Consider the following 12,885-nt stretch of genomic DNA (forward strand, 5'->3'; position numbering starts at 1 on the left):
GCCTCATGAACTTCCTTAGAAGTAAATTCAGGAGAGCCACTTTGTGCGACATGCTCTTGTTCATGCTGCAATCAGAGGATTCCTAAGTGCTGGAAGCACTGTGCTGGAGGACTTCTTTAATGGTTGCGGCCCTTTCACAAGGACAGCAGCCACTGTAGAGTCAGTACTTTCCAGCAGGGTCATAAACCCAACAAATGCCAAACTGGGATAAGAAAGGCCTCCCCGATCAATTCCAGCAATCAGAGCAATTGTGGTAGAGCTCGATTTTGGATATTGTATCTTCGATAAGCAGCCTTCGCAGCTCACATTATCTTGCACAGCTTTCACCAGGAATCCAGCAATCAGTGCCAAAGTACTCGTTCGCAAACTTTGTTGGGGTGGACCTGGGAAAATGAAGAAAGGTTAGACAATAATGGCACAATTAGTATGAATGATTCAGAAACAACATCTATAATTGTTATACAATACAGTCTGTCTCCACTGCAGCAGTGCCATCATATCTGAGCAATGTCAACTAATTTTAGGGATTTATAAATGTGTCAAAAAGCAGCAGCCATTTTCTCTAAGGAAACATAACAAGGGACTTATGACTGCCATTCAAAGTTTCTCATTTTGATGCGGCTGTATGTCAGCTCTCCACACAAGTACTAAAACCTTTGAACACACGTCTTTATATTCATGACATTCACATTTTCACTACAGAAACTACTATGAATAATGGACATTGATAAGTAATGAAATGTAAACACACTTGGGTAGCGCTCCAGTACAGTCAGGTGAGGAAGCAGAAGCTTTTTGATGTCTTGCTGAGGTGCTGCCACTGACGCACGTTGAGGGGCAAGTTTTGCTGCCTCCCCAACAGAGCCTATTACGCTGCCCACGTTGCCACTTGGGGATGAATGGATAATGCCTGTCACTAAAGTCTTCTGAAGTGATGACAGAGCCACATAGGCATCAGTGATTATTCGATCCATTGAGTTGCCGGATGGTTGAAAATAAGGATTCCACATCATCGTTAGATAACTTTCCAGTTAACACGAAATGAAACTCAAGGCCAAGGAGATGTCTGGTGCAAAGAACCGTTGACATTGTCATGATCCTTAGCGCCTCATAAGTTTCCACGGACAAGAATTCCAGCTTGTGTATGGCACCCTTTTTCCATTTTGCAAAATAGGCAAGACACTCATTTTCAAGCCAAGTGAGCCTGCAGGAATAATTGATGTACATTGTGATCAGTTAGAAAGTTCTGGTTAGCATATACATAAGCCACAAAAGTTTCTATTTTATCAGAAAATAATACCCATGTACAAAACCATGCATTTAAAGTAAAATGGCCACTCATGCTTTCACACAAATGAAGCATAAATAGCAATCACAAGCACCTCATCATCTGGCATACCTTTTGTCATCTGGACCATAGAAGGGCATCCTCAAGGAGTCTCTGCTCAACCAGAACAAAGTTGTGTTTTTAACATTGTGGAGAATGAACCACTTGTATGCAAGCTCCATAAATTCAATGGTTGAGAGACAGCGGTTGAACCCCCGAGCACCAAGCTGGCATCCATATTGTTTTTCCAGAAACCTGAGGACTGATGTTACCTAGAATGAAATTCCATTCATGTTGATTACCAGGCTGACTAATTGTCATATTGTAGGGATAAGAGCTGTGTATTACTGCTATAAACAAATGAATCTGTTTGCTTTACTTGTGCAGAAAACATGGCAACAGCTCTGGCAACAGACATCTCAAAATTACTCGGCCAAAGGTACTTTTTTGTCAAGCACCTGACAAGCTTGAACGCGCCTTGCTTCTCCTGCGACAAAATAGAATGCTACACTGCAAATTTCTAAGATAAGGAAAACCTAACTTTTACCTCAGGTAATCTGGAAAGATTAGCACTCCATTATTCCTGAAAATTCTTGTATCCAGGACTGATTCCTGATGTTTTTGATTATATGGCAATAACCAAGTGATAGGAACAGTGGCCTATCTGGATCAAAAGAGTGGCTGGAACGAGTCAGTCAGTACTGTTATGTACAGTTATCAGTTTCACTGACCGTGCTATTTGCTTTCAGCATATTTTGCAGCTATAACAGGATATTTATCCCTAATGAAAGGATTTGCAACCTTAACCAAAAGTCTGAACTTCTCACGTGACGACAGGGAGTATTTGGCCGCCAGATAACCTGGCAAAAACTTGCAGTTAGTGCTGTGGTTATCAGCAACTAACCGCACCACTTGAAAGCCAGCTTCTTCAACTGACTCCATCACTTTCAGAGCAAGGAGCTCAAGCTGCTCTCCTGTAAGACCTTTAGTAAAGTAATATCCTACAGGGAGCCTGAAGTTTTTGTAAAAGCAATCAATGTTAGGTGAACAAAAAGATGTTCTCTTAAAAGATTGAAAACAGTCTGTTCATGTCCATGTGACACGGGCACAAACCAGACGTCACATATATCTGTAGTGGGTAGAAAGTCCTACAAAGACAAAACAGAGCAGGTGAGTCGCCAGTTGATCCTCTAAACCACTTCAGCTCCTCCAAGGTCCACCAATCCAAGAAGGCATTCGACTGCTTTTGGTATACCGCAGCTTGCTTCAGGGACATCTCGTCCATTACTAGAGATCCACAGCGTGCCTGAAAAAATTACAAGAGCATGGCTCCAATATTTTTACCTAAAGAAAAAAAAATTATTTACCTCCTTGGAGTGCATTTTCACCTCTGTGTGAAGACGTTGCTTGGTGAGTGAGGACACTACCTCTCCAGTGCGTGCACCAATGTAGTGCTTGAGAGTGCACCTCCACCTTTTCCTGCAAGTATGACATATGCATACAATGAGAATTTTTCTGAAAGAATGTTCAAATGAAGATTAGTTCGCACCTGGAGGATTGTGACGTTTGTTTGACTCAGTAAAAGTTCCGTCTTTTTTTATTGCTGTTTGATAATAGAAAGCTCTCCTCGTAATATTTCTTGTTGTTTCTGGAGCCTTTGGCATTTCCGGGTGAGGTTTTTCACTTGCCTCAGAAGCTTTGTTATTCGTGAAAGAGAAAGCCTGGTCTGCACTCCACATGCCCTGGTTGGCTTTGGTATACTTGTGATGCTGTGGAGAGACTTGCTGTGCTCGGCCCTCTCATATCTTTCAGGAGAGCAAGCGGATTCATGTGAGGGCAGAAATGGAAGCTCACTTGGAACTTCACTAACAGGTACCTCCACTGGTTGGACCTGTGAATGACCTTGTGAAGATGCCAACAGTTTTTCTCTCTACATTTCAGAATTTCCGTGGGCCATATTACTGCCGGACACATCTATGCCTGTCTGTTGTTCAATCCCTTCAGATGGACAGCAAAGGGGTTTGGAGCTGTCTGGCCTGTAACTTAAAAATCCCATTTGTAATTATTTGTAGGGGTTTATGCGTTAAAGGGACACTAAAGAGAGAAAGGAAGTAGGTTTGCATTGATAGAATGCCAGTTCCTGATTACAAAAAGACCACTCTTACTGAAAACAGAGCTGTTATAAGGTAGTAAAGAAGAATAACAGCAATACAGGTATCGCCACCACAGCCGAACGGCCGAGGCTCGCAACTACAAATCACGTGACGCGCTAGGGATCCCGGAGGCTGACAAATGCGAATTACGTTGCATGTTTGAATGCAGTAGTACATTTTTTCTCAAACATGATAACACGCTTTTATCATACGTAAACGATGGCGAAAAGACAACGTAAACGTTGCAAGGCAAATACAAAAATATACTTGGAGGCGCCACAGGCGCCCACTTCAGTTTTGGTTATGTTTCGGCTCAGGCATTTCGTGCGCACTCGGATAGTTTGTTTGAACCTGCAGCGCCTGAATTACGAGCTTGGAGCAGCAGATGCGCCTTGATGGTTCCCATTTGAGCATTCGGAGGCACGAGCGAGCGAAATCCGCTACCGCCGACACGCTCCTTCGTTCACACTTCTGCCCCAACATATTGCCACCATTGCCACTCGACTGCAGCTACGTACGCCACGAAAAGCCTACATATGCTAAGTACCGAAGGGAAAACGCATTATCATTCAATTGTTCACTAAATCATGGCACATCTGACCAACATATACTGCGTCAACAAGACCTTCAACGTGCTATTTGCAGGCGTCGTAAACAAAAGGGGCATACTTGCCGTTCATACCAAGGAGAGCGTCGATATATTGCGCTCGTCACCGGGCGAAAAAAGGGGCCTCGGGTAAAAAGTAAAAGCTAAAAATAATGAAGCACCAGAAATACATTACAAAAGGGTAAAAAAAATCGATTTCTAAAAAAAAAAAAAAAAAAAAAAACGCCAGTAGCGGTAAGACTCGAACTCGCTACTGCTTGCTTCGTAACGTTCGGCGCTAACCACCCGGCTACGCCGCGCCACAGGAACCTTGGAAATATTTCTAGTTTTTATGTCATGGCCCCATTTACAATAAAGTGTTTCTGCTGCCGGTGTAAAAATTACAACTTCTTGATCATCGGCGCATGCTGCTTGCTCTCACGTCTTGCAACTAATGTTCTGGATGCCTATGCGCACTATATTGTGCACTGGATCCATTTTAACGCAGAATTTCACAGCGCTGGCAAATGTAGTGGCGCCGGCACTTCGGTCATGTTCTGCTACCGTGGACGTAATTTTCGCTGAACACAGAGCTGTAGCACAAACCTTGAAGGAAAAAAGTGCGACGAAGCTTCAAAACTGACAAGCGCAGCAGCGAGGACACTATTTTGCTGGTAACTAAATCTTATTTGTATGTAAACATGTCAGGAAGCGTTGCGATGACTGAGGGCATGGTTTCTTTATACACAGTGCAAGAAGGAGTGCAAAAGCTTGAGAAACATGTAAAGTATTGTGCATTACAAGCACTCTATGTTTTTTTTTTCTTCCTTTATGGGCGCATCGCTCGGTAAATTATTCTCTTCATCGTTTTGTTTATTTCGGCTGAGGCCGTCATTGCGAATACGCTGTTGCCATGTTGGCCCTAGAGGGATGCGACGGCGTGGGCCGCGCCGGCACGCTAGCTATCACGGAGTCTCCGCTTACGTCATAGTGTGCGTCACTCAACTCCGACTACGTAGTCGGAGGGCACAGTTTGAATTCGACCGGCGGGAACAAGAAAAAACCTCAACTTCTTATCGCAGTATCTCAGCAATTATTCGATTTTTTGCTGCCGGATATGCGGCGACAGTGTCACCAAATGTAGTTTATTAGATTTTCATACCATCTCTGGCTGTCTTTAGTGTCCCTTTAAGTGACAAAGCATATATAAGACACAATATTCGGGTGTGCCTCAGAGAATACTGATACAAAGCCTTGTTCTCTTCGTATATATGAGGATTACTTGCTGACTCAGCACTTCTTTTGCAAGCTTTTCGCTGCTTTTTTGGTAGTTCCTGAAGGTAGCCAGGGTAGCTTGGAAATACTGAAGGTATGGCATCCGGTTCTTCAGTCCTTGCCTGTAATCAATCGTCTGGCTTGAAATGTAAGCTGCAGACTTTGCTGCAGTCGCTCGGCACCCATGGCTGTTTCCCCGGGCCTGCGAATATATCCGGGTGTATACTCTTGCACCACAAATCTCTGGTGGCAACTAAAGGAAGCATAAAATTTGCTATTTATGGGGAGACCACTGCATGAAACATAAATGCCTGTAGGCTCACTAATCTGGCCCACTCCAATATACTGGCTGGATGCACTGACAGCTGCACCTGTGCCTGTTTCCCCTTGCCGAGAACGACCACGTTGCTTGTCTGTTGTTTTTTTTTTTCGAGGTAGTCGTTGTTTTTCAAGGTATAGCGTTTGCGCAAAACAGTACAATGCGTCAAAGCAAGCTTCTCATCAAAACCGGTGTACAGCAGGTACTGAATTTTTGCCGCAGCCATGTGCACGGCTTAGTCAGGCTAGAGCACGACAAAATACAACTGCAGTTGCTTGGCTGTGTATCCACAAGCCGCACTCGTATTTCTAGCCGCCAGCAAACATACAACACAATACTTCTAGCTGTATATCGTAGACCAGCAGACAACGTGGCGTGAGAACTGACCAGCCATTTAGCCAAATTTCAGAGTATGGAATTCTACTTAAAGCAGCACGAAAACACAAGACTAAAAGGAACAGGAGACGACACAAGCGCTTAATGATGAATCCAATCCAACTCGCCCAGTTTTCTATACTTATGGAATTCTACTTTCTCGATATCTTATCTTCTGCCTGTCGAGAGATCTTAACTCGTGGAACGATATTCCAGTCGTGATTCTTGACTGCAGCCCGCTGGACTTGCAGAAAGGAACGCAACAGTAAACCATTCCGGGAAATGGTGTTACTGCTGCCGTGCCCTTGACTGCGTTCGCTGAGTGAGAACTGACGCAAGATCACCTCTGTGAGATACCACTTCTGAAAGGCGGAGCATTTCATGCTAAAAGCACAGTGATAGCAAGGCGCATCCAAAGCACCTTCTACACATGTACATTATTGAAGTGATGTCACAGATGCAGAATTATGTAAAACATGTCAATAAAATGCAACGTTTACATAAGTTCATTGCCAGTTTCACACCACACATCAGCAAAAGACTTCTCAAGACTGCTGTTTCACTTCAAAACTACATTATCTTGCTCAAGAGGCATAAAACAATCCCCTTCAATACCATTATAATTCCTTGAACAAACCACAAAGCTTGAGATTTTAAATATTGCTGCTTCATGCAATGTTTGCAGCACAGGCAGCAGGAATAAAATTTCTTATAAACTGCAATTTGCCAGAACTGTCCAGTGCACTGCCTATCTCTTTAGATGCCTGACTAATGAAGTTCATACCAATAGTATACAAGAATGATCATTAAAACAGTGTCTCCAACAAATTTCTCTAAGATGATGTTCTTCATCTTTACAGATCGCATATCATAAACACCTTCCCAAGGCTGCTGCAGGTGTTGGAAAAAAAAAGCACCAACTGTGATCGACCTTCACTATAAAGAAAAGGAGTTCATTCTGCACCACTAGCAAAGAAACTGAAACTTCAATGCGAGGCATCTGCAGAAGCTAGCCACGTGACCCGTGAAGAGCGCCTATTTCTTTTTTTGTCATCGGAGCTAAGCAGGGCATGTTTTTTTTTTCTCCAAAATGTTATACCTCTTTTTGAGAAGACAAACTGCCTACTTCAGTCACAGGCTCCTCAGATTCATGTGCTCAGGGGCCTCTTGAACCGCCTTCTCGAGGATCTCTTGACTCGATTTGTGCGGCCAGGTGTTCTCAAGGGATGCCATTCATTGCCTAAAGTTGCCTATGGAGCTGTAGAGAATCAAAAAGATGAAAAAGACGTCGTCATTGGCATGGCAACCTCCTCTGTAGTTGAGACGCTGACCTCAAATGAGAAAGAGCAGTTCTTCTCGGCTGTACGTCTCTACTTCTCTGCAGCATGTGATTATATTAGCCACAAGTTCCCGCTGGAAGACGTAAGCCTGAAGATGGCCGAAGTTGCCGAAGTGCAGGCTCTAGAAACTGCTTCATTCAGCAGTGTACTTCATTTCATTATGGCGTTTCCTGCTATTCTATCCCAGCAGAGTGGGGAAACAAAAGAAGAAACAATTGATGCACTCGAAGTGGAGTTTGCCAACATACAAGCTTACCAAAGTCCAGCAGACATACTGAATGAGCCAAGGTGCGACATGCAGTGGTCGCAATTGGGAAGCATTAGAGATGTCGACGGATCGCCCAGATTCCGCAGAATCTCAATGGTTATGCTGGGCATACCTCCATTCCCCACAGTAACGCTGAATGTGAGAGAATATTCAGCTCTGTCAGCAAAACTCGGAGTTTCGCTCATCTGTTTCCGAGAAAACTCTAGAAAGTCTGCTGATGGTGAAAGGACACCAGAGTAGCACCTGCTTTGAGCAAGCCTACACAGAGAAGTTTTTGAAGCAGGCGAAGTCAGCAACTGCAAAAGCGTTGCAAAAATAAATCATGACACAATGGAGTTTTCGCTCATTACTCTACGGGACACGGATTTTGCTTGTGGGTGAGTGAACAAGGGTGTTGCTAAAGATAAATTCTTGGAAAGTAAAAAAAAAAAACAGCCCCCTCTCCTCCCCGGTCGCGGAGGTTTTACGAATTTTGAAATCTTCAGGTTGGCAGGTGTGCCCTTATTTATGTCATAGATTCAGTTACCGCCGGTATCAGTACATATATTTCCTTCAAAAGCAGCACCACATTGCTAAGGTCTCGATACCTATGGTGGATGACATGTCCTAATTCTTCATTCACAGCTTGAAGACGAAGGTGCCTGTGAGCCAGTTTATAATGCTTCTGAGCTTCGCAAAAGCAAGCGTCTTCCCGCACGCAACAACACGTGGACCATGTGGAGACAGCGATTGAAAGCGAAGCGATGAGGGTAAGATGTGTGCCACAGCATGTGGTGGAAGCTTTGCGAACTAAAAAAAAAACTAAACAAGCAAAATCAAATCTGGCATCAGGGGGAGTGACAGCATGAGCAGGTCGGAAGTTTATAGAGGAGGTCGTGGCCTAAACTTGCACCTTCACAAGCAGTGTAACTATAATCTACCTAGGTATAACGTTGCACCTTTCATAAAGGCGTATGTTTTAGTCTGTCGATGGTATAAACATACCCTTCCATCAAAGGTGCAAGTTTTCACCTTGAGAACATAAACTTATCCTGTATGTGCAAGTGCAAAGTTACCATTTTAGAGTATAAATTTATATTGCGATAAAGAGCGATAAGTTTGGCACCTTTATGGCGCAAGCTTATACTACCAGGAGAAGGATAATCTTGCCCTCCAAGCAGTTTAAAATATTACATATGCTCGACAAAGAAATTTAGGTTGAAACTGAAGGTCAAGAAAAGGTGTGTGAAGCAGAAGCTCGGGGCTATCTCGACAAGATAGAAGAGCTAGAAAAAGAGCTCCTTGAAGAAAGGAGCCGAAACAAGAGGCTTTGTGATGCCTTACTTGATAAAATTGGTGAGTGTCAAGACTTCAGGATCTGTGTCGTAAAGAAAATGCATACTAATCTTAATTTCCATGAACACTTGCATGAATATGGTGTGTTTATAGTAGTCTGTAGCCTTTTTTCTAATTCTTCCTGTGAAGATGATTGGCTACTTTTATTTGCCACCTTGTAATTTGTTTAGCTGTGAGCAATCCTCTGTTCTCAGCTTTTGTAATTTCACTTAATGTGTTTAGGACTCATTGTCGCTGCTTGGTTGAATACTCAAGTTTGCACATATTTTTGCTTTTCTCAGCACTATTATTTCAAGTGGAGAAGTGCGCTTTTAGCGATGTCATAGCAAGGTGCACCAATCTGAGACCTCTGCCTTGACATGTATGTGCTACACACTGGGTAGCTTGTACAACAGGGCTAATTGATGACTAGCCTCGAACAAACATACCTGTTTTATGTTTTCTGTTGTCTCTTATATTCTATAACCGAAAAATATCAACTTCGAGACTGCAAGCAAGTGCAAAAGCACTGTAAAAGTAGTGATGTCTGCAAAGATTGTGATGTGCTTATCCACAAGCTATTCATTTTAGTAATAGTCATGACCATTTTCATGTGCTTTTTAACATGGCAATCTGTGAAGAGGCAGATTGTGTAATCTGGTGGAAAAAACACTGCATACACCAGTCACTCCTTTTCAAGCGCACGGTGCAAAAAGGCGGTGTCATGACTGTGGCTCACCGCATGTTTTTACTGGTGACTCATGGGTAGATGGATCTACGACTGTAGCAGAAAATAAAAAGTATTGGGATTGCTTAACTTGTATATGGTCACCAATTGGATAAGAGCAAAATACCAATCTTTTTTCAGTCCTGTTGTTTACATTCTTTCTTGTCCTTGTCCCATTTGCACTGTTTTTCTGTTTCAAAGGCTCGAGGAACCATGGCGTCCAGCGGTATACGTTGCCCAGAGGGCGAAGAGCGACGAGGCAAAGGCGAGCGCGACTCACGACGAGGAGAATGCGGCAGACTACGCTGGCGGGTGATGTACTCGGCAATGTCCCGAGGCCGCTGACCAGGCCATGGACGAGGGCTGTCGGGGGAAAATGCTCTAAGGCCCATCTGGCGATAAGGGCACCACCGGTAGAGGTGACCTGCCTGGCCACAGTGGTTATCTGGAGCGCGCCAGAGATCAGTCTTCTGGGGCGTCTGGCGTCGATCAGCCCAGAGGGGCAGCGGTTAAGCAGCATGCACAGCAACCTGAGGTGGCGTGTAAGGCGAAGGGGTAGGTAGCAGGGCTAGGCGGCGTGTGACATCAGCATAAGTCATGAGCTGGATGAGGACCGGGGGTGGCGGTGGAACGACTGCACTTATCGGTGGCGTGAGTGCGTTCTGGACCTCATCATGACGCTGGCCAGGGAAGCTGCGCCAGGAGTATATGTCCCATGAAGTTGCTGGATCTCCTCGCGAACCACGGTGCGAATGAGGTCGCGAAGGGAGCTCAGATCTGCCCCGGGATTGTAGTCGGTGCGGTCAGTCGGCGGTAGTGTGGAGGTGGAATTCAGTGGCTAAGCGTACTGAGTGCATCGCTGCTGTAGCAGTTTCTCCATAATCACAGCTTCAGCCAGAAACGCGGTGACGGTGGTGGGCGGGTTCCGCACGAGGTCGGAAAAAGCTCGTCTTTAACTCCATGCATCAGGTGCCGCACCTTCTTCTCCTCACTCATGGACGGGTCGGCGCGATGGCAGAGACGCATGACGTCTTCAACGTACATTGCGACCCCTTCGTCCGGAGGCTGAACTCGAGAGGTCAGGGCACGCTCGGCGGTCACTGTTGGCGTACGTACCGAGGAGCTGGCTTCGGAAGGCCGGCCACGTAGAGAATGTGGCCTCGCGGTTCTCGAACCATGTTCGAGCGGCGTCTTCAAGGCTGAAGTAGACGTTCCGCATTTTCGCAGCGTCATCCCAGCCATTAAACGTCGCGACCCTTTGTAGTGAGCTAGCCAGTCCTCGGCGTCTTCGAACTGCTCACCGCGAAATGGCTTAGGGGTACATGGGGTCTGAAGAATGAGACAGGACGAAGGGGTGGAAGGGACAGAGTAGGTTGAGATCCTTAGTTGGATCTCTCCCACACCACTATTGTATTGAGGGTGAGGAAAGTCCAATCTAAAAATAAATAAAACGGTCTAGTACCAAAAGAAATTTTGTATTAAAAAAGATAAGATTGAGGGGAGAAGGAATAGAAGCGGTGTGAAAGAGGAAAATGAAGTAGATAGAAGAGTCTACCATCATCGCGCCCCCCAGCCAAGGGAGCAGGCCAGCGCAAACAGCGGCATTTATTTGTCTGTTTGTTTTTCAAAATACATAATACAAATAATACTCTGTGCAATACAATCAATACACTCAGTTTTACACTGTTAATCCACCTAATTACCAGGCTTACAATAAATCTTTATGTAAGCAGACAAAACACAGTTTATAATGTGCACTATACAATATAATCAGAAATCATTAACCAGTTATGTTAAAAATCGACACTAACCTCAATGTACTCACTTATAGCAGTATTAGTTGTCCTTACTAACAAACCATAAATTGATTATACATATTACCGCCATATTGTTATCCATGATATACATCTGTGTCACTCTAATGCACCTCCTCACCGATGTGAGGCAGCTTAAATTGAATGTGGAGCTGCGAATTTGGACTCTTGCCATGCACAGGCCACTAGGATTAACAACAAGTCCGCCAGCAGTGCGAATCTGCGTGCCAGACCATGGTGTCATTACTTTTTTAAGAAGCGCCGCTAGCTTCCCGTTTATAATAGAAACATCAGCGCCCTACCATATTTTTCGGGTGTTTGATCAATCCCAGTTGCTTACTGCATGTATCCCCCAGTTAAGAGGGTTGCAAAACTTATCCTAGACAAGTTTTGCTTGCAGGAATCGTAACCATTATTGAATATAGTGAATGCTGAAGATGCGCAGTGATAAATAAGGCTAAAAAGTTAAGAGCCAACATGAAATCTTGGAAGCATATCATATTAGGGTCATTTGTTTGAATCTACACTAGCTGCACCAGTGCAGCAAAAATTCATTGTAGGTATGAGATTTCCTACAATGGTGCAACTGGAGTAGTTTAAACAAATGGCCCTATTATCAGAAATGATGAGTATTGTGTCAGTGACACGTCTGTCACCTTGTTCGATTAAAAATTCCAGTTCTTAAGCTCCTTAGAGTGCACACTGATAATAGGCCGTGACAGGCAGTTCATTTTCCTCGTGAATATCATTTTTTTTTTCTCTTGCCATGTGTGCATGCGTGGCTTCTTTGTTGAAGGGTAAATAAGAGTGTGATTGTCTTAAAAATAAGGTCAGTTGTTAGTCCAGCGTTGTCCTGTGTACCTCTCTGTGTCTGCGTCCTTCCACTGGCTGCAATATACAAGTGTGTGCCAACTGGCCTACTTTTAAAGCATTGTGTGGTACGAATTGGGAGGGGGGGCAATTAAGCGACAGAAAGCAAAAGCACAATTTGTGGATGTAACCACGCTGTGTTTGCAGAGCTAAGTAGTCTACACAGTGATGTACTGGTGATGCTGATCAAGGTGCATGCTTGATGCACAGGAGCTTATGCCATTGTAAAGCACTGTAACATAAAAGTTACTGAAGGTACCATTTGCAGGAATGCAAATGAAAAAATTATCCATGTGAACACTCATTCCTGTAGAGAGCAGTAGTAGGCTTACATTGCTCGTCAGTGTGCTGCAACTGCAACTGATTTAAAATTTGTTACCAGTTTAACATTGTCTTGTGACATAAAGAGCACATGAAATGCTGCAAACATTCATTCCTCTGTATGTTGCTGATTTTTGTGGACCCTTGGTCATCTAAACATTCTTCACAACTATAATGAAAAAAATATTTTAGAAGT

The 12,885-nt window shown here is 44.1% G+C and overlaps 1 protein-coding gene and 1 pseudogene across 5 annotated transcripts in view; one reads left to right on the top strand and one right to left on the bottom strand.

Annotated features, from left to right (window-relative positions):
• Positions 1-12,885, top strand: part of LOC146192378 (uncharacterized) — a 134,269-nt gene that overhangs the window by 120,335 nt on the left and 1,049 nt on the right. For 4 of the 5 annotated variants that reach the window (XR_014706760.1, XR_014706761.1, XM_084602477.1 and 1 more), the window contains one exon: positions 8,268-8,392. Coding sequence is in view for 3 of the 5 variants with exons in the window: in XM_084602478.1 (XP_084458604.1) it covers positions 8,268-8,376 (109 nt within the window). In the remaining 2 variants the exon portion in view is untranslated. The other variant, XM_084602476.1, reaches the window with a different exon arrangement.
• Positions 2,613-5,444, bottom strand: LOC146192379 (uncharacterized; annotated as a pseudogene).

The sequence above is a fragment of the Amblyomma maculatum genome, chromosome 4 (assembly GCF_055883805.1).
Source record: "Amblyomma maculatum isolate TAMU_Amacu chromosome 4, ASM5588380v1, whole genome shotgun sequence".
NCBI classification, from domain to species: Eukaryota; Metazoa; Arthropoda; class Arachnida; order Ixodida; family Ixodidae; genus Amblyomma; species Amblyomma maculatum.